Below are 21,876 nucleotides of genomic sequence, written 5' to 3'. Positions count from 1 at the left end.
GCAGTGTAGCATTCAGAGTCACACGCTGGTTTTAGTAGAAAACTGTCAGGTTTTATTTTGTTGTTCCTTCTGACTTAAAGACAAAACTCTTGTGCACTGATCATAGAAATATATTCTACCCCCGTATGATTGGTAGAGAATGTGAAGCATCATTTCACAACTTCTCCAGGTCACTATTTCAACTCCGTTACCCCGCTACGGTCATGATAGCAATCACAGAGGGAAGAGGGGAAAAAGGTGGAAAAGAACACTGTCCGTTGTTGGCCTGTGATTTCCAGGCTTGTTTGCTTGCTAATAAACTGACTACAGTGTAGATATGAGCAGAAACGTATTAAAGTAGTAGGCAGCTAATTCTGCTATCTTCCTTTGGTCTCGAAACGTGGAAACTTCCTCAGCACTACACTCTCTTCATGCCTCGGGCCATGAGGCAGGCGAAGACCGTCATCACCATTTTGGGCTTGACCTCCACTAGATCCTCTGGAAGCGCGTACACCCGAGCTCCGATCTTTCTTGCCATGGAGATTGCGTACCTACAACCAAACAATCACAGGCTTCAGTTGCTTATCCTTGTTAATGTAATGAAACTGTTAATGTAAATGAAAAATTACGGTATATTATTATACCTTTTTCTTCAGAACTCTTCAAATGTTGAATAAACCGTCTATAAACGGCTTTTGACGATTGGTTTGTCATTTAAATCCACGTTTTATACGTTATTATTGCAGATCAAATTTATTAGCGATGTGGCAAGTGATTCCAAACCTCTCAAGAATAATGTACTTTTTTTAATGTTAGCCTGGAGGTGAATTATGTCATTACTGCTCTGCCTGCTTTAGATTAGCTACAACAACATGCAGTCGTATGCAAAAGTTTGTGCACCGCGATCAAATTACATGCTTTATTTATTTTCTTAATGGAAGTAAGTGCATATTCTCTACAGAGAACCTTTAATGCACATTTTAATGCACAATTATGTTGTGGCCTGTGGAAAAGCACAGTTTAATTTTTGTCCACATGTTAAACTAAATAAATAGAAATTGTGCACTAAAATTTGCAGAACAATGTCATATTTATGTTTGTTTTCCACAAAAACACATCAACAAAAAATTCTAATGAGTTAATTTGATAATTATAATGTAATTTGACCAAGCTTTTGCATATGACTCAGGACTGTGGTTCAGCTCAGTATGAAATAGATTTATAATACACAAAATATTTTGACAGAAATGGTCTGTGTCTAAGTTTGCCAGCATTCTGGGAAGCGAGAGTAATGAGAAAACCACTACGCTTCAAACATGGAATGCTAGCGGTAGTACCAGAGCCGGTTTATGAGGAGTCTGGCCACTTCCTATTTCCCCCGTTATATCAAAAACAGGCCTGCTGAACAGCAGAGGGCGCCCACGAGTGAGTCCTCAATGAATGGGAGTGAGTTAACAGCTAAAAACGAGCAGTTAAAATAGTTTCTAATCACTCACCCAGAACATTCCTTTAATTTTAGACAGTAGGAGGATGAGTTTTACTAAAAAACAGAGAAATCTCACCTGTTTGTTTCCTTTATTCTACAGTAAACAGGTTTTGGGCAGCAGGAGGCGGGGCTTCACTGCTAGAGCGGGATGATTGATGGGCGAGCGGAGCAGCTCATTGGCTGTTCGCGCTCTCTGACGTCATGAACGTACATGAGGTGCCGTTTTAAACTCCTATAACTCGAGTTTAAAAGCTCTTAAATATAAAAGCGGTGTTAAAATGTTTTATGCTGTTTGGGAAATGATTGAATTCTTTTACATTAAAACGTTTCAGCATTTATAAACTATGATTTTGCTCAAATCATCCATCTTGACCCATTCATTTTAGACTCGATCGTGAGCGCCCCCTGGTGTTTGGGAAACCCGGAAGACATTACAGACTGGGAATTCTATCTACAGGCTCTCTGGTAGCGCTTCCACTGCTATGGCAGAACCTTTCAAAACTAACTCCAGCAGCTGTTTTTTGGTTTAACCTCTGAGTTCTCAGAATTAGTGTAGGATTTTCTTCTCAGTGTGAGAAACACACAGGCTGGTCATGAGAACTTACTTGGCATTGTTGAGTTTCTCTTCATCCGTAAGATCTTCTGCCTTGATCAGATCGTAGCGGATTGAGCCAGGCTGGATGGCATCGATGAGGTCCAGAACCGGCATGCTGCTGCTTATGGATCCGTCCTGCAGATCCAAAATCAAAGCTATATCTCACCTCAGCTTTCAACCATCAAAACTTCAGCTTTGCATCTTCGTCCACGAAATGCATTCAGCTTTTTTTTTTAAAGCAAATTTAATGTCTTCACACTTTTTAATATGGAGAAGATGAGCTGGATGTGGCACCTTAAAACCTGTGATGGTATGTTTGCCAGCTTCTGTGAGAGTGTCGTTCACCCATCTGACGATGGTGTCATCGTTGACCTTCTGCCCATCGCCAAGGTCCTCCAGGATGTTCAGAGTGTACCTGAGGAGCCGAGCAGACCAAGATCATCATGTCTTTGTTCAGTTTTGGTGACAAATGGCTTGAAAGGACTACTGAATGGTCAACAAATACTTTCTTCAGATGGAGAATGTGCTGTAGATGGTTCCATGTAGAAACCTTTTTGAAAAGGGTTCTCAAAGTCCTGATAGCTAAACTGAAGCTCTTATTTTGGACACATTATGAGAAGAACCAATTTTTTTGGTAAAATAATCATGTTGGGAACAGGTGGAGGTAAAAGAAGAAGAGGAGGTCCAGCAAACACGCCATTAAGAAACCAGAAGACACAGGACATTCTGAAACACTGTCCATATGGTCATCAGAACCAGTTTGACAGTGTAATGTCCTTCACATAAGTTTCACATTGACTTTTTTTTTAACAATGAGCCTGTTACCTCCTCATAAGCTGCCAGAGGAGGGCGAGGGTGAGCGTGCGGTTGCCCTCGTTTAGGTCCTGCCCAGCGATTCCCACCAGAGAGAACTTGGCCTCCTTCTTTCCCAGCTCCACCGCGTAGTTACAGTTCTCCAACTGCCAGACAAAACACAGGTTTCATAGAGTGCTGGGTGCTATACAGTTACTATAGGACTGTTATGGATGGTCGTAATCCCACCTTCTTCATGTTGCTGCCCAGTTTGGGGTATGGTGGCTTGTTCACTTTGTCCCAGTCTACAGGAACCTTAATCTTCTCGTACAGCTGGAAGATGACCAGGGCATCATCCAGGTCCCTGTAACAAACACATCAAATCAGCCTTCAATATGATCAAATCCAGTAAAAAATACTGTCCTGTCGCGGCTCCACAGCTGAATCAGATCAGCAGGTAATAATAAAATAATCCTCCTCTACAGTAAAATAAAGCTCTGCTGATCCTTCAACACAGTTTAACAGTAAATGGTCTTAAATGCTGGAGTTAATGTAGAACTGCCGATTCACCCTTTAACCCTGGAGATCAGCGCAGACGGCTGGTCACCATAGCAACACAGACATCAATCTCACCTAGCTAGTAGCTACGAAATGGCAAAGAGAGAGATTTAAGACGGACGTCGATTAATCTGGAGACGAATGGACTGATTAGTGTTTATAGTCACTCCAGCTGGTTTCCTGATACGTTTAATCTGCAACGAGAAACTCAAACACTAAAAAGTCACGGAGCTGAAGTCGCTTCTCATTCGCCAGCTTCTTGTTTGAATTGTCCTTTTCCACCTTAAATGATGCAGCAGTTACATGCTGGCACCTCAGGCACCACTTAAGGTGGAACGGGAAAATCCGAACAAGAAGCTTGCGAATGAGAAGCGACTTCAGCCTCGTAAAAAGTCAAACATTGAGAGACATTAGACTTTTGAGGAAAGGTTTCCTGCTGGAGATGTGAGAAGAACTGAGCTAAAGCTTAAAGCAGAGCAAAGTAAGTTTGATTGATTGTCATTGCACTATTTTGTAATGTATAGTACATTTCCTGCACCCCAGGAACAATAGCAGCTATAGCGATAGCGGCAAATGGGGATCCTAAAATAAACAACAAATAGAATAGAATTCTAGAAATACAAAGCCTAATAAAGTTGAGGCTCAGTACAGTTGGATTATCTCCCAGTTCAAACACTTCTACTGAACATGAACGCATGCAGTTGAATCAGGTGTGTTAGAGTTTGAGCAGGGAGATGACCAAACTGCAAAACTGAAGACCCCCGGTGTAAAGAGAGGCTTCGTACCCGTAGAGGTGGTTGACGCGGGGGTTCACGCCCAGAGAGTTCATCCAGTTACGGAAGGTGCGCTCCTCTCTGGTCTCACCTGCCGAGGAAAACGCAGTCGATCAGTGCTAAATACATGGCCTCTTACTTTATAGGCAGCACTTGATTCATGTTATTCAAACAGGCAGCTAAATATTTTTATTTGCAAGTTTAAAATGCCATTTTGGGTCAATAAAGAGCAAATAATCTTATTTATGAAAGAAAGAAAAGGCTAATAATAAACTGTCCAATGACCAGTTTGGTTGGAAAGAAACTGGAATCAGAAAAAGCCGTAAAAATTAACTGGTGCATCTGTACAGTTGCAGTAATATTTACAGTAGACTAAATCCATGTGGTATTAGCGCAACAGGATAAGACAAAAACTCATCTAGGACATGCTGAACTTTTGAGAACCCAACAGAAAAACACTTTCTGTGCTGTTCTCAGGGGAGCTCACCCTCGATGGAGCTCCAGTCGATATCCTGGTTCTCTGGCTTCTTCAGGGCTGGGTATTTGTTGAAAAGGTTGGCCACGAATGCCAAGTTGAGCTTAGGGTTGCCACGGACCACATCGGGGGGCATGACGAACTGTCGGCAGCCGAGGCGGTCGGCCTGATCCAGCATGCATTCGGCTCTCTTCAGGTCGTCTTTCTCCTGCAGGGGGCGACGGAGAGCAGATCAAATATGCACAGGTGTGCAAGACCAAACCAAATTCCTTATAAGAAAATCTCCACGTTGGCAACACCACCGGGCAGTTATTTCCAGTCGCACAAGACCAGACTCCTGTGTCTTTAAATGGAGAGAGACCTAAAAACTTGGAGGAGTTTCAAACCCATATTTGAAACGAAATCGGACAAAAATCTCGTAAATAGTTTGTAGCATTTGGCTCAAATAACACAAAAGAGCAATTTTGAGTTTTTTCGGGTTGTTCTTGCTGCCACACATGCACAGATCTCCACCACAAGGGGGAGCTTTTCCCGGTTGTGGCTTTACCAACAAGCTGTCTCTTCTAACCAGCACCATGTTGAGTATTATGAGCCTTCCCATTCATTTACCAGCCAGTGACCAGTCGCCTCTGTTATGCTGCCTCTGAGCAAAATGAGTATACGTGATGACACAGTCTGGACACCGTGGTGACAGACAGGTTTCAGCTGTAAGAACTGGGGATTGCGTAAACTAATAAGGCTATTAGGTAAGTGCTGCGTGTAGCTATAAACTAGTCAGGGCCTACGTTTAGTGAAACATGGTGGTGGCAGTACTTAGGTAGCAGTTTTTTAGTTTAATATACTTCTTTTGTCTGGAAATACTACATAAGAGATAATTCTATTGCAGTTTGGTCTAAACTGCACTAAAATATTTATGAATTGTACATAAGCACCTCAAAATTAGTCATTCAACACTAACAAAAAGATCCAACGTACTGGACACGTGCAGTCTAGCACTGAGCAACTAGTCAACTAGTCCATGTTTTCCAATAACAAGCTGCCTAGTATATAAATAGCTGTGCAACCACTAATAAGAATGTAATGTTTAGCATGTCGCTGCTGTCGGAAGAAAACCGCGTATCTCCAAAATGGTGACTTTACAGGAGAAGAACAAAACATGCTTTACTTTTAATGTAAGTCAATGGAACCAGACGTCTTTCCAAGTCATATTGGGCTGTTTTTTTTTGGTCTGTTCATCATGAAATTTGCATACAATGTAAAGGTCCACATGTCTTTTCAAATGGTCAAAAACGGAAAAACATGGACCAAAATGGACATACGAGGTTTTGTTCTGACAACAGCGACACATGTTAAGAATGGTCAGGTTTGCTGTGCTGAGGGCTTCAGCCATAGTTTGTGGAGAAGAGTGATCCGCTCACCCTCAGGCCGGACAAGTCAATTACGATAGGTGGGATGCCCTCCTCATCTCCCTTGGGGGCCACCTGGTTCAGGATGTTGTAGTAGGCCTTGGAGTCCTGAAAACCAGCAGAAAACACAAACCAAACTTATTCCTCGTCGACATGGTGCGCGTACGAGTGAAGATCACACTGCTTGTGGCTTCTCACTTTAAAAGAACTGAAAAATCAACCCGACGTGTCGTGTCATACTGTTGTCTATAAAAGTGGACAAACGTGAACACAAAAATCAGGCCCACCTTAGGCAACATACTTTTGTCTGTTCTATAGATAACAGTGTGTTATACAGTGTAAGAAACAACATAATCAAGTCTGTGCGTGTTGCAAAGTGGTGGAATAAAAGCTTCTTTTGTCAGCTACATTAGCCTCGTAGCTAATGTAGAACCATCCTGGGGGCTATGGAACAATGTCTAAATTTGATTTCTAGCGAAAAGATTCCTTTAATATGGATGTACAGTACTGTGTGAAAGTCTGAGGCACCCAAGACACATTCCTCAAAACCTGTTTATTTCCTGAGAAAAGTGTTACTATTTGAATAAACAAAATTGATAGATTATTAATTAATAATGATAAATAAAAATCGTGATTTTCTGGATGTTGGTGTGTTTGTTGACCCATCTCTCCTCAAGCCTCTCCTTGAGGAAGCCCAGTATTATATGTAGTCATAAAGCAGCTCCTGGTTTGACCAATCAGTGCTCAGTAAATTGAGCTCATGATGTAATTGATGATATTAACGAGTCTCTGTGGCGGCTGTGAAGGTGTCCAGGAAAAATACGGACCCGAGAAATTCTTGTTACTTTTTATTGTTTTTCTGTTTATCTGAATTATGAATACGACTTTATTCTGATGTATATTGTGATAAACTCACTGCTGAGGTCAGCTGGTTAAACATTTGCTTAGATGCCTAAAACTTTCACACAGTGCTGTGTGTGGACGCTTTGGGGTATTTCACCTTAATATCGGAGCTGAAGTTGTTGATCTTGGAGCAGCCGGCCTGCTCCAGGTGGTAGTTTGCCCATCGCAGGAGCAGCTCCTCAGGAGACAGCTTCATCAGATCCTCCAGATTTTCACCATCCCTCAGCAAGGCAATCAGAGCTACACACACATACGCCCGGTTCTTAGACGACTTAAATACACTGCTGATGTGGCAAATAACACAAGTTAATGCGCTTTTTGAAATGTTTCATTGAGGACGGCACACAGAGGCAGTGTAGCATGTGGCATCTTCAAATGTAAGTTATTCCCTCCAGTTTATGATATTGAGTTTCTATTTTGTTGGTTTTTTAAATGACTTTAGTTATTTACATGCTTATAAGTGTACTCGGCTAGCTTTGCCGACTCAGTGCTGTTTCGAATGGCCTGCAATGTGTTAAAATCTGTAGCTTCTTCTTGACGTCAATGAGATCAGATGGACAGACAGAGGAGCCTTAAGCTCAAGTCACTTCTCCTGCCCAGTAATCTCACCTGTATGGAAGTCCAGACAGGCCATGAGGTAGTAATTTCCCTGAGTGTTATCTTGAGATCATGACTTAATTTTCTTGTGATCTCAAGATCACAAGATAACAAGATGTCAAGATTTTATCATTAATATTAAAATTATCATTAATCTCACTTGTAAAAGTCCAGAAAGGCCATGAAGTAGTTATAAATGTTATTTTGAGATCACAACTTAATTTTTGTGATCTCAAAATAACAAAAGTTGTTGTGTTGAGTTAACTAAGTCACAATCTCAAGATAACAACATAACTGTCTTGTAATCTCAAGACAAAGTTGTTATCTTGAGGTCACAATTATCTTGTGATCTTGAGATAACAAACAACCAGAAAATTATAGCCACAGCTCATGGCCTCTCCGGACATCCGTACGCTCGGGCCTCCTCTTGAGTTTTAGTAGAGCGCTTAATTCAAGTCACACTTCATTTGCCAAAATAATCACACTCTCGTTTATAATGACGCTTCGTGGCTTTGACGCCGAGAATAACTATCAGAGTTTTTATCTGGACCAAAAGTTTTTCACCGTCTCCTTTTTGTTTGATGCTGTTTCACGATTTAGTCTGCTAAGCTATCACAGATCACTATTTGAGCTACGCTCTGGGAGACAATCATCTCGAATAGCGCTGGCCGATATGACAATATACATCACTATCATCATAAATTATGTCACAATGCAATACAATATGCTTTTCTGAGAATACCGAGATTTTCATCAGTACCTGTAGAACACTGACCAACTGCATACTGACCAGATTTGTCTTGTTTACTGGATTTGGTGCCAAATATAGTATAAAAGTCATTGTGTTGAACTTTGTGACAGTATTTTTTTTTTTTTTTTTTATTCCAGAAAAATAAATATAGTATATTGGTAAAAGTATTGCGATATTAGATTTTTGCCATATTGCCCAGCCCTAATCTAGAATTATGAAGGATTGATTATTATTGCTTAATCCTAGTTGCTAGCTAACTAACTGTGCCTGCTCACTCTACCTTCATTCCTGCTGATCTCAATGTCAGCCAACAGGCCGATTTTGATGATCTGCCACAGCAGACCCAGAACCAAGTGCTGCCTGCCCTCCTTCAGGTCCTCTGCGCCAATATTCACCACATGGCAACCGATAGCAGAAGATGAGTTCAGAGCCAAGTTCAGATTTTCCTGAAAAACCACGATCACAGAAAATGGTGAAGAATCTGAGATTAAACACATGTACACTGAAGAAAAGGCACATTTGGATGAAAAAGGGTTACAAACCTCAGGTAAACACTTTCTTAGACTTAGTAACTGCACTGGCCACTTTATCAGAAACACCTACCTTGTACTTCCTCTGCCACATGTGTACAATTACAGACACAACAGATAAAATAACAGATGAGCTCCAGTCTCTACTGTACACCAGCGAGGTGGAGCTACAAGAGGGGTTTCTCATAAAGTGGCCAGGGTTCTTTAACAAAGAACATGGTTCTATATAGAACCGTAAACATTGATAATTCCTTTGCATCATGAAAGGGTTCTTCAGATTGACGGTAATATGCTGTAAATTGTTCTACGTAGCACCTTTTTGAAAATGGTTCTATACAGCACTAAAAGGGTTCTTCTACTGTTAAAGTGTCAAGCTTGTAATAACGGAAGAACGTTTCAAAAAGGTTCTCTATAGAATCATCTATAGTGCGTTCATACACATTCTCAATCAGTCTGAAGAACCCTTTCATGATGTGAAGAACACTGTAATCATGTAAAGGGTTCTTTGAGTATTTATGATTCAATACAGAACCATTTTCTTAATTGAAGAAAGCTTGAAGAACCCTCGGTTACCTGGATGGTGAAAGGGGTGAGCTTCTTCTTGTTGATGGTTCTCTCGTCGATGGTGTCGGGGACGGACAAGTTGATCATTTTACTGCGAATAAAATGAATAAATGAAAAAATGAATAACACACTCATAATGAACTAGAGGAAGCAAGAGAAGGTCCAGAAAGTACCAGACATGTTTTCTTATTATGTAAATACTTCAGAAGAGAAACCAGTTAACCTGGGGGATTCCCAGTCCTGCTCCTGGTGGCCCCACACTGTATACAATATATGTGTTGTCTTTCTCTATTTTGAAACATTATGTTATAAAAAGATATAAATATGCACTTTTACTTTGGGGGAAAAACATTTAAGGCACACAGCTGGATCTTAAGGCCACTGTCGTATCTTCAGGGTACATTTGCATTGTTTGAACAAAAAAGTCAGTGTGAGGTCACCAGGACCGAGTTTGGGAACCCCCCGAGTTAACCAACCAACTGCAACTGTGCTGAAATAACAAAACATCCACTCGCCACTAACAAAGTACTCTGGTAACACTATTTGGATGGTCCACTGTAGATGCTCAGTCTACAGCTTTCAACTAAATACCTATTAAACGCAACTGACCTTGAAGATGTGTGTGAAAGATTCTATTAAATGTGTCCTTAACCCTAAACCTAACCTCAGGGCAAAACCCGAACCTAATCATTACCTCGATGTTATCGATAATCAACTATCATCAGGAAGTATCTGCAGATCATCTATAGGGGACCAAAGAAAGGAAGTGTGAGCAGTACTTTCTGTGGATGTCCACATCACTCTCACTGGGCCTTGTTCACCAGCCATTCTTAACCCTTGAACGTCCTCACCAAGAAAAAAGCAATGGCGTTTTTTTATTTGTTTGAGGCAATAATAAAAATATTCACGTCTACCCAACTGCACTTTGTGGCATATATAGTGACCCATTAATCCATGCAGTTTTCACGAAGTTTCTGACTTTTACCAATTTTCTCTTACTTGGGGTTTGTTCTTAGGTGAGAACAGAATCTACAGACACTCAAGAGCACAAAGGTGAGAACAGTTCTACACTTTAACATCACGTCATGAATCTGACGGAGACTTTTTCTTAGGACTTCCATCAAGAACACATTTAAGAACAACCTCAGGAAGTTGGAGAACAAGGTCCATTGTGTTTTCTCTTTAACTGTTGTTAAGGGGCGTGGTGTGGTGTGGTGGTGTGGTGAGTGGTGCTGTCGCTGGGTTCGATTCCCCGGCCGGGTGACCGGGGTTCTTTCTGTGTGGAGTTTGCCTGTTCTCCCCATGTCTGTGTGGGTTTCCTCCGGGTTCTCCGGTTTCCTCCCACAGTCCAAAGGTATGCAGTCAGGCCGATTGGACAGGGTAAACTGCCCCAGGTGTGAGTGACTGTGTCTGTCTGTCTGTCTGCCCTGCGATGGACTGGCGACCTGTCCAGGGTGTATCCTGCCTTGCACCCTATGACAGCTGGAATAGGCTCCAGCACCCCCAGCGATCCAGAAAGAGAAGCGGCTTAGAAGGTGTGTGTGTGTGTTTGTGTGTGTGTGTACCAGAGAATGATGCCATCTCCCACCGCTGTGAACAGGTCGTTTGAGCTGGGGTCCATGGGCAACACATGTTTACAGTCAGGATCTTTCTCCAAAGCTTTGTTAACCCAGTTCACGAACGCGACCTTCTCCTCCTCTACGTACAGACATGAAGAGAGCAGATATACAGTCACATGCAAAAGTTTGAATACCCACAGTCAAAGTGCAGCTGCTTTTCTAAGTTCTCTATAGGGAACAGGCGTTCCAGTGCCATAAATTTTGCAGAGGCCACATTTTACGCTTTTCGTTTTTATACAAAGTTAAATCCAGCAAATAAACAGTACCTGTGTATTAAGATGTATGTTCTCTGTAGAGGGCGTGTTCACGTCTTTTCATTTAGAAAATCAACAAAACACGTCGGATGCCCAAGGGCACCCAAACTTTTGCATAAAATACTACATAGCTTATTACCCAGAGCATGTCCATTATGCTAAATATTGGGTACATAATGGTACAGTGGTCATGCTATAAATAACTTGCATTTGGCTTCGTATTTAGTTCCTCGATTATATATTATTGTGTTTCTTGCATTATAAACCACATATGAAGATGCTTTGTTTTCGTTATGTAGTAATTTATTGTTATTGTTATTGTTACGTTAGATCTCTCCGCCTCATGAGCTTTACAGAATCGCTGACTCACTGCTGTCTCAATACAATACGCTGCCAACGCTACGCAAATACATGACATAATTGTGAATCTCACCTCAGTGACGAAGTGAAAAAAACTTGGTCTAAACTTGTCTAAGCAGGTTTAGGCTGGTTTGTTGGTGGTTTAGCTGGTCACCCAGCATGGTAATACTGGTTGACCTGCATACCAGCATCAAGAACACAACATATCGTTGCTGTCGTCATAAAACCACATAACTTTTAATTTTTTGACATAATTTGAAAGTAGCTGGCCTTCGTGTCAAAACGTCACGATGAAAGGACCAAAAGAAATTACTTGAGTAATTTACATTTAGTTCTATTACAAATGAACATTTTTAAACACATGACAGCAGCGATAAGCTGGGTTTGCTGGTGACCAGCTGTGCTGGTCTATGCTGGTTTTACTGGTCACCAGTTATGCTGGTCTATACTGGTTTTACTGGTCACTAGCTATGCTGGTCTATGCTGGTTTTACAGGTCACCAGCTGTGCTGGTCTATGCTGGTTTTACTGGTCACCAGTTATACTGGTCTATACTGGTTTTACTGGTCACCAGTTATGCTGGCCTATGCTGGTTTTACTGGTCACTAGCTATGTTGGTCTATGCTGGTTTTGCTGGTGACCAGTTATGCTGGTCTATGCTGGTTTTACTGGTAAACCGTGCAGCAAAGCCATCGCCTAACAGAAGTTATTCCAGCCAGTTTACAGCGCTGCATTTGTCCAAACGTGGAAGTAATTTTATTTCTGGTTTTAATGATCATACCTGAGTAGGAGTGCTGCGTGCCAGACTGCTCCGAAGTTCCCGCCACGGCACAGATGCCTTCCTTCTTATTGATGGCCTTCCGGAAAGTCTTCGCCACTTCCGAGCTCTTCAACCCGTGGAACACCTGGAATGAGAACGAACGCAGTGAATATCATTTTACTGATGTCATGTGTTACAGTTAACTCAGTGGTCATTTTACAGTTTTATGTATATTTGATGATATTTATAGTTCTGTCGCCTCAAGCTGCTGTTTCTAATGCTAAAGTTAACGTAGCTACAGTCAAGGCAAGCCAGACATACACTCACCGGCCACTTTATTAGGTGTTCAGTTGCTTGTTAACACAAATAGCTAATCAGCCAATCACACGGCCGCAACTCACTGCATTGTTGGTTGTTGGTGCCAGACGGGCTGGTCTGAGTATTTCAGAAACTGCTGATCTGCTGGGATTTTCACGCTCAACCATCTCTAGGGTTTACAGAGAACGGTCCGAAAAAGAGGAAATATCCAGTGAGCGGTCAGTTGTGTGGACGAAAATGCCTTGTTGATGTGAGAGGTCAGAGGAGAACGGGCAGACTGGTTCCAGATGATAGAAAGGCAACAGGAACTCAAATAACCAACCAGAATCTCTGAGGAACGTTTCCAACACCTTGTTGAAAGTCTGACACGAAGAATTAAGACAGTTCTGAAGGCAAAAGGGGCTTCAACCTTTCACTAGCAAGGGGTACCTAATAAAGTGGCCAGTGAGTGTATATGTGACGTATATGCCAAATTATTTGAAATTTCAGTCATTTATTAATAGATATTGACATGTACATGTAACACTTATATTTAAAAACTATGACATAAAACATCCATAGCTGGGTAGAATATATCACTCATGTATCGCTATTGTTGGAAGAAAGCCTTGTATCTCCATTTTTGTCGTTTTTAGTTTTTTGGCACGATCTGAAAATGCCTTTTGCCCTTTACGTTGTGTGTAAATTTCATGATGAGTGGACCAAAAGAAATAAGGCAAAATAACTTGGAAAGACGTCTGGTTCCATTGACTTACATGAAAAGTAAAGCAGGTGTTTCCTTCTCCTGTAAAGTTACCGTTTTGGAGATACGAGGTTTTCTTTCGACAACAGCGATACACTCTTTGTGTTTTTGCATCAGATGCATATCAGACGTACAGTACATGTATGCTCCATATTTTATGCATGTGTGTATTCACGCACCTATCAGACATACATGATCCATATATTATACAGATATATATCCAATATTTGACCTGCATATATATATATATATATATATATATGTCATTCAATACAGGAGGCTGGAGTAATATGTGATATGAATGCTCCCTATATAAAGCTCCCTATATAAAGCTCCATTTTGGTTATAATGCTTCCCAGCTAAACCCCTATGTCTACATAGGCCCAGTCCCATTTCACCCCTCGCCCCTACCACTTAGCCCTACCCCCCAATTTGCGTGTACACGTCTAGGGGTGGGGTGTCCTGATTCTTGCTGAGATAGAGGGGTGGGGTGAAGTGTTGGGGCTACGTGACCCTCCAAACGGAGGTTTTTCAGAGACTCCAAACAGAGAGATACGAGAAAAACAGAAAAACCGGCGAGACAGAGAACAAGAGACCAGAGAAACCCACAAACGTGAGAATTTTCTCTGTTAAAAAAACACAATAATCACTGTTTTAGCTTAGTTTAATGTCATTTCAATGTATTATGGTCATTTTCTTCATAACAAGTATAAAAAAGTAAAAGTAGTAGTAGTATGCTGATGTTTTGGTAGCTAGCTAGCTAAATTCCCTGTTCCACCTTAAATAGTCCAGCAGTTACATTCTGGCGCCTCAGGCATCAGAACTGTTGGACCATTTAAGGTGGAACGGGAAAATTTGAACAAGATGTTGGTGAATCTGACTTCAGCTTCATACCACTGAAGAATTAGGGGGGGTGATAAATAAATAACTGCCCCCCTCTTTGAAGGCGTATGATCCCTAAATGTAACTAAAGCCCAGCAGTGAGGAGCTGAACTTTCCCCTCCTCTGCTGTCCCTGCAGACGGGCAGGGTCGCCTACAGAGCGGCGCCGGTAGCTGTTAATGAAGTGATGCTCTTTTATTAGAGGGTCTCATTTCAGAGGGAAGATCTCAACCACTGCCCTGTAGCTCAGGAACAAGGGGTTAGAGTGACACTTGAAAACAAGGGGTAGGGGTAACGGTGAGAAATGGGATCAGGCCCACCCACAGTTTAATTCTGCCCTTTTTGAGTGACCTGTGACTGACCTTTACAAACTCATCAAAGGAGATCTTTCCGTCCTTGTTTTGGTCCATGGTCTGGCTGAGTTCTTGGACGATTTCGCGGACCCGGTACCCCGGCAGTGGGAGGTTGGCCACCTTGAACAGCTCAGTCAGCTCATCCGTGCTGATGTAACCATTAGAGTCCACATCTGGGGGAAAAGTCAAAGTAAGTTACGTGCTAATTTACCCTGGATGTTTATGAAAATGTACAGGGTGCATTTCAAGTTGGGTACATTATAGTCATATTTTAGATATGCCTCATCTTGGGTATGGAGGTTATGATTTACAAAAGAAATGTGATAACCTTTTATATTTCTGCATTAGCATGTCATTTCAGCTACTGAGAACTAAAAGAGACTTCAGAACCTGCTTATTCTATTCAACCTAATGAGCATGGATGGCATGGGTGGCAATAAACTGCATAGATTTTTGTTTTCTCTGACAAGCAATATGTGCGTGCTTACCAACTTTGCTGAAGGCCTCCCTCAGCTCCTCCATCTCTTCAGCAGAAATCTCTCCTTTGGCCATCTTTGCTGCTGATTAGTAAATATGACCTAAAAGAGTGACACAGACATACAGAGTTTATGAGTTTTCTGAGCAGAATTGACAGACAACCTTGACTTTCAGCATGGCACTGTAACAGGATGCTACCTTTCCAGCAAACCAGTCCTGCTAGAGCTGCCCTACTCAACTGTAAGTGCAATTATTGGGGTCCATTGGAGCAGTAGGACTGTAGGTTCGGGAGTGATGAATCACGCTTCACTCTCTGATAGTCTGATAGATGATTCACAGTTTGGTGGATGCAAGGAGAATGCGACATGCCTGAATATCTTGTTCCAGTGGCAGAAAATTTGGCAGAGGAGGAATAATAGGCTGGGGGCTGTTTTGTGAAACAACATAGCAGACAATCACAATCTAGAGAGCTTCATGCTTCCAAGTATGTTTGGAGAAGACTCTTGTCTGTGTCAGAAGTCCTGATCTCAGCCCCATCCAACACCCTACATCGGTAGCTGATGTCAATACTTCTACTTCTACGTGAGCAGTTCCATCTTTTGCTGTTGCAGCAGTGGAATACACTGGATGTTGATCTTTTGGGGAGCCATGGATGCCAAATGTTGCTGAGCTTCAGATGAACCCAGCATTATTCAACAGTAAAAGAGAACAGAGCATCCGCCTTAAAATCAGTCTGCGGGGCTCCCGAGTAGTGCAACCATCTAAGTGTTGGATCTATTGTGATGAGATTGCAAGTTTGATCCCTGGTGATGCTACAGCCATCTGTAGCCGGGCGTCCAAGAACACCCCACTGGCCTTGATCTCTTTGGGTGGGTCCACCACTCAGTGCGATGCTAACCAACACAGGCATCTGTGAGCTGACACAACAGAACTGGCAGTTAGCATTCTCCTCCAAGCAAGTTCAGCTGTCCAGTGACGTTGTGTTAGTGGCAGTTTGACAGTTTGAGTTTTTCAACGCAAATGTGAACGCAGCAAGAGGCTGGTCCAGAAGACTAATGGGATCTCTAACTCACTAACAATAAACTGGAATAAAATAATTAGGATGAACAGCTTGGCATACAGCTAGCAAGCTGACAGGCTAAAGGCTTTAAATTTAAATAATGATTGAGCTTTTACTGTAAAACCGCAGCTTACAGAGTAACACAGAGAGCATTTGTATTTATATGCTTTGATTCAATTACCAACAATCTTTGTAGTTTAAATAATTTAAGCAGTCTTCTCAAGCCTGGCTGAACCGCACCCCCTGATGATGCAGTCTCAGGGTGTAACGTTAATATCGGACTGTTTAAACACCTGAAAAAAGTAACCTAGAAATAATGATTAGTGTGGAGAGGAGTGTTGTTGCTGCTGTTTATTTATACTCAATTTAAAATAAAGCCTAGATTATCAATCCTTGATTAGCTCAATTCATTTATACTCAGTTAATGGCGCAAAAACTTGTAGCGGAACTTTTGCCTTAATACGGGTGGATACAGTGCAGTTCTTTCAAACAGGGGTTAATGTGAGCTCTTTTTTTGTTTTTATTAGTGAGAAGGTCGAGGATGGGTTGTCTAAAGCTCTTTACTGTCTGTGTAAAGGATAAAACAGAGCTCCAAGGTTACACCCAGGTTCATTAAACTGGAATGAAACTGGAATTCCACACGTGGAATCATTTGTCTTGGAAGTCTGCGACATGAAATCTCTCACGGCGGAGAATTCCATCGTTTCACGCACAAACACTTGCTGGCAAATGCAAGTAGGACTGGGCCTTAACACTCGTGTAGCTGAATGGAAGCAAATTGTCACGTCTGTGTTCTAGTGTTCCAGTGAACGCTGTTACTGTATGTATATTTATACTTATATTTATACATAGTTATATTTATATATATTTACATATGGATTACTTGCCTACAAGGCCATGAACATACACATCTTTTAAGTGTGCTTAGGCCTGCATGTCTCCACTGTCCAAACAAACCCTCTTATCTCCAAAATGGTAACTTTACAGGAGAAGGAAAAAAGTTCTTAACTTGTAATGGAAGTCAGTGTAACCAGACTTTTTTCTAAGCATTTTTGAGCCGCTTCTGTTGGTCCGTTCATCATGAAATTTTAACACAAGGCAAAGGGGATCTGGACTTTTCAAATGATGAGAAAACATGAAAAATGACAAAAATGGACATATTTCTCCAGGAATTTGGTAGAGCGCCCCTGTGATATAGTGCCTCCTGTAACTGTCTATAACTGACTTCTATTTGCAGCTGGAAATGATGGGAATGGTTTGGGTTTACATGTAAACTTCAGTCCTTATGAAAGTTCACGATTGCTGATGTCATGCTACAGTTGATACCGCAGTATTATATTTAACTCCACTAGTGAAAGAGAGATGTTGGCTGATTTGAATAATGTGGATGCTAATAGCACCGAGAGATGATTTATTTCTCTAAACATGTCCCGCTACAGGCAGCGTCTCCTTTTAAGGAAAACGACAAAGCTTGCACGCACAGCCAAAGCAGAACTGAAAGCCTTCTCCTTCTCTCATTTAAAGAGACACACCACACGTTGTCCTCCTGAGAAACTTGTGTTTGTTCTGTTTTTAAAACTTAATACATGACCACCATGTGCCAGACTGGCATATGTAAAATATCTGTGCTCTGATTGGCTGCCCTGTATTGTGATTCATTCAAAAAGCACTTCAGGCTGAAACCCTCCTTATAACGTCAGTGTGGGCGGGGCTAAACCGCTGTAGGCTGGTATATGTAAATTACAATTACATCTCATCAACTCTTATTCAGTAACAACATAGACTGTGCTGTAAACTGGATGAGCTATTCTAGAAATGCTGCCCATTTTTGGGGTCAACAATTATCAAATTTACAACATGGAATGCTTCCATTAAAAGATACCCTTCAAAATTGGCTGAAAGTAGCTGGATTTCAGTATCAAAGGGTTTACAACTGTTTCACAATTCAGTCCACAGTTCAAACCACGATGGATTTCCGAACCACCACGGTTCCTTTCGCGAAAGGTCTCCGCCCACCAAATCCCTCAACGTTTTGTAAGGGCCTGCTTCTGCAAGCAAAACTACCAAACTCTTTGTTTTGCAGTGAAATATGTTTACATTTGTTAGTGACATTCAACGCAGTTACAAGTTCCTCCTCAAACGTTGTGGAGCTGAAGTTCCTCTCCTCTTCCTGTGGCTCACCGGAGGCCTCAGGTAACAGCACTCTTTTTTGCCTGACATGCAAATCTTGCCTATTATAAAGCCACACGAGTGTTTGTGGTCCCTCATAAGTTCTCAGATAATGAAGGACATTTGCATATCATTGATAAACCTGTTTTTTTTTTCCCCGTTGACAATAAGCCGTTAAAATCAGTTCAACCACAAACCTTTTTATGGTTGTAATTCACAGGGTTGATTTTTACTGCCTGGCCTTCTCACACTTAAATCTTTGTTCGAGGTACTTAGTCATTTCAGCATGACTGCTGACGCCCACCTCGAGAGCAGTTCCGCCTGCCTCGTGCTCTCGCCTTCATGCACTCGAAATGGAAAACTAAAGAGGCGGAAGTCATTAAAACCCTTTGAAGGTGACAGCTTAACATCCCCACTGCAACATTAACAGTTAGCCAAAACTCAAAGTAGTCATATTTATTCACTTCGTTAAGGGATTACACCAGGGACTGACCCTAGCATGAGGTTCTATTTGCAGGGGGACTCCACAGGTCCGTGGTGTGGTGCACGTTTAGCAACAGCTCAAAGGAAGAGATTAGCTCAGTGAAATGCAGATGTTAGGAGAAGCACAGCAAGCGAGAGCTTCTGCTGCAGGGCTTAACCACAACTTCCTGTTCCACTTCAACTGCACAGCAATGCTTTACTTTACTATACGGGTCACTTGCCCATGGACTTACATGAACAGTCAACAAGACCTGGACCACAGCAAGTCCAGGATAATGCTAGCAACGCATTTGAGGTGCCAAGTTTGGTGGAACATCTCAGAGCAGCAGGGTAACTGTTAGAAATGTCACTAGCCGTGGAGAACATCATGGGGAACCTTCATATCGTTGGAAGAACTTTCATATATTCACAGAAATGCAACAAGAACACAATCATGAGTCTCTCACCAGGCTAACCTCTACCACAAGGACACGGCAGCCAAGATGTTCTCTTCAAAGTACCTACGGCCCTCCGAAGTATCCGTGTACCAAAGTATCGGTGATCCCAATCAGTGCATCCCCTAAATAACCCAACTCCCAACCACTCAATGACCAACAGCTGGACCAACTGATAATCTCCTACCTGTGGAAGATGCTTGTGAGGGTGTCTTCTCTCTCTGTGGGTCCCCTGCTCTCTGCTCTAGACAGGGAGTGTGCAGGACTGCTGCGACAACGGCAGATCTATTCAAATGAGAGAGGAAGGAAGTGACAGCCAGCGCACCAAAGCTGAAACAGGAACGTAGGTCTTGATGGCTTTATAAGGCAATCTGCCAGTCAGTCTTCTTGCAAGAAAGGTGACGCTTTCAAAATGTCAAGGCTTCAAGACGCTTCTTCCAAAAAAGCAGACTCATGTAGACTGAGATGAAATAGATCATCTCAAGTAGACCAAAACGATGGCCATACTTCAAGGAACTGGAACTATCAGTGACAGACAACTGATCAATGATTAGTGTATGTAAATTGCTGGAGCTTGACCTTGGATTCACTACAGGTATCTGCCTAGTGAGCGAATGCTGGACCTCGTTACACAAGTCTACCTGGAGTCCTTCAGGGGTTTAACGTACAGCTAAACCACCTATGAAACCACGTAGTGCTGCAACACCAAACAGACTGAGTTCTCTAACCATGTCTTCACCACTTGTAGCAAGAAATGGAGACACCAGCACCAGCTCTTGTAGTGTCATTGTTCTTGCTCCTGGTTCTTGTGCTCTAAATATTTGGGGGTGATGTTGCACTTCAGTCGGACGTTCCATTAATGCGTTTTATAACATTACAATAAATCTGGCCTTTGACCAGACACTATTTTGGTGGTAGATCTTTCTCAATTTGATACAAATTCCAGTGTTTTTACTCCCAAATTTAGACCAATTCCACCAGTTCGCTATGTCTTTCCCATCATACAACACTGCCAAGCTGGGAGGGTGAGGCTGGGAGCACCTGCTTACTCTGAGGTACATGGTCATTTGTTTATAGAGAAAAATTAGTTTCATGTTTTTTTTTTTTCTTAGATTTTATGCTGCTGTGCTATAGCATGGCAACAATTTACCAAATACCACACTTTAAAAAATGCACAGATTTTTTTTTCAAAATATTTCCATTATTTAAGTCATTTTAAAAAACAAAGACATTTTTATCACAGTAAAGTAATAATTCATGCAATAGAGGGTTAAACAAAGAGTGTGTGCTTCAAATGAGGGACCTCCAAAACGGGTGGAAACTGGATTTGGTTGCTGCTGTGAAACGTTCACCATGCCCAGTGGCAAGCGTGGGCTAGAGGGGTATAAAGCCCCCAAGCACTGGGCTGTGGTGGAGTGGAACTGTGTTCACTGGAGTGATGGAGCTCCATCCAATACCTTTGGGATGAGTTGGAGTGACCCAGGACTGACCATCCAACATCAGCACCTGACCTCACTAACGCTCAATCAAATCCACACAGCAATGTTCCAACATCTAGAAACCTTTCCAAAAGAGTAACACCTTTCATTTCAGAAGAAATGCATGATGAGCAGATATCTATAAACCTTTGGAGCTTTCTGTGATTTCTTCTCATTGACATAAACATTGTAAACCATTCTGAACAATAAAGAACGATTATCACTGTTCACTCACCATTAAGCTGGAAAATGTGCTCGTCTCCTGAAGTGGGAACTGAGATCACATCAGTGCCAATCTAAGCAAAGCATTCCTGCAGGATTTCCTCCAGGGTGTGTTCTGGCAACTGTAAAGCAGAATAGAACCATGTTAAAAAGTCTCGGTTTTTCTCCCAATTTTCTCCCCAATTTAATCGTCTCCAATTCCACCCACTTGCTGGGGCTCCCCCATTCACATGATACCATCATCGCTAGGAGTTTGGAGGCTAGCAGAGGCTTCCTCTGAGACCTGTAAAGCGCCACAGCATCTTATTGAACCCACCGCTCACACAGCATCACCAGCCAAATGCGCAGGGAAACGGGAGGTGTGGCCATGCAAAGCGGTCATGCAAAGAGGCTCTTGGAAGGCGCCACACTCCTGATACGGTTCTTCTGTAGTAAAGAAATGGTTCCTTGTAGCACAAATAAGGGTTCTTCTGTTGTTCTGATGTCAATTGGTGCTACATAGAAGCATTTTCAAAAAGGTTCCATATAGAACCATCTACAACACATTCTCCGTCTATTTAGAAACACGAGTTCTATAAAGAACCGTTTGCATGCTTAAATGGCTCTTGGCATGGTAAAATGGTCTCTTAAGATGGAGAGTGTGTCGCATATGGTTATGACAGAGAATGTGTCATATAGGCTTCTACCTAGAACCCTTTAATGGGTCAAGATAGTACCAAAAAGATTATCCTACTTTTACGGTGTCAAGTTCGTAACAATAGAAGAAACTTTTTTGGCGTCGTATAGAACCCTTTTCAAAAAGTTTCCATACAGAACCACACAGAGCACATTCTCCATCGATCTGAAGAGCCATGGTTA

The 21,876-nt window shown here is 42.0% G+C and overlaps 1 protein-coding gene across 1 annotated transcript; it reads right to left on the bottom strand.

Moving 5' to 3' along the window:
- Positions 1–29: 29 nt before the first annotated feature.
- Positions 30–19,603, bottom strand: lcp1 (lymphocyte cytosolic protein 1 (L-plastin)). Its single transcript, XM_017717965.1, has 16 exons — positions 19,506–19,603; positions 15,184–15,273; positions 14,705–14,868; positions 12,423–12,546; positions 10,975–11,107; positions 9,419–9,500; positions 8,596–8,761; positions 7,065–7,207; positions 6,077–6,172; positions 4,671–4,866; positions 4,196–4,274; positions 3,102–3,216; positions 2,886–3,019; positions 2,355–2,475; positions 2,071–2,195; positions 30–530 (listed from the first exon to the last, which is right to left on the bottom strand). Exons 2-16 carry the CDS (start codon positions 15,245–15,247, stop codon positions 398–400), a joined length of 1,875 nt encoding a protein of 624 aa, XP_017573454.1. The 5' UTR covers positions 15,248–15,273; positions 19,506–19,603; the 3' UTR covers positions 30–397.
- Positions 19,604–21,876: the final 2,273 nt, after the last annotated feature.

Source organism: Pygocentrus nattereri, chromosome 6, assembly GCF_015220715.1.
Source record: "Pygocentrus nattereri isolate fPygNat1 chromosome 6, fPygNat1.pri, whole genome shotgun sequence".
NCBI lineage: Eukaryota > Metazoa > Chordata > Actinopteri > Characiformes > Serrasalmidae > Pygocentrus > Pygocentrus nattereri.
This window is presented reverse-complemented; position numbering and strand designations above follow the sequence as displayed.

Excerpts from the sequence above, each read along its gene's own strand:
- lcp1 (XM_017717965.1), bottom strand. The coding sequence starts at position 15,247 with ATGGCCAAAGGAGAGATTTCTGCTGAAGAGATGGAGGAGCTGAGGGAG. Across the intron at positions 7,208-8,595 it reads TGAGATCAGCAGGAATGAAG|CTCTGATTGCCTTGCTGAGG; the intron begins GTAGAGTGAGCA and ends ATGTGTGTGTAG. Across the intron at positions 4,275-4,670 it reads CGACTGGAGCTCCATCGAGG|GTGAGACCAGAGAGGAGCGC; the intron begins GTGAGCTCCCCT and ends TTTCCTCGGCAG.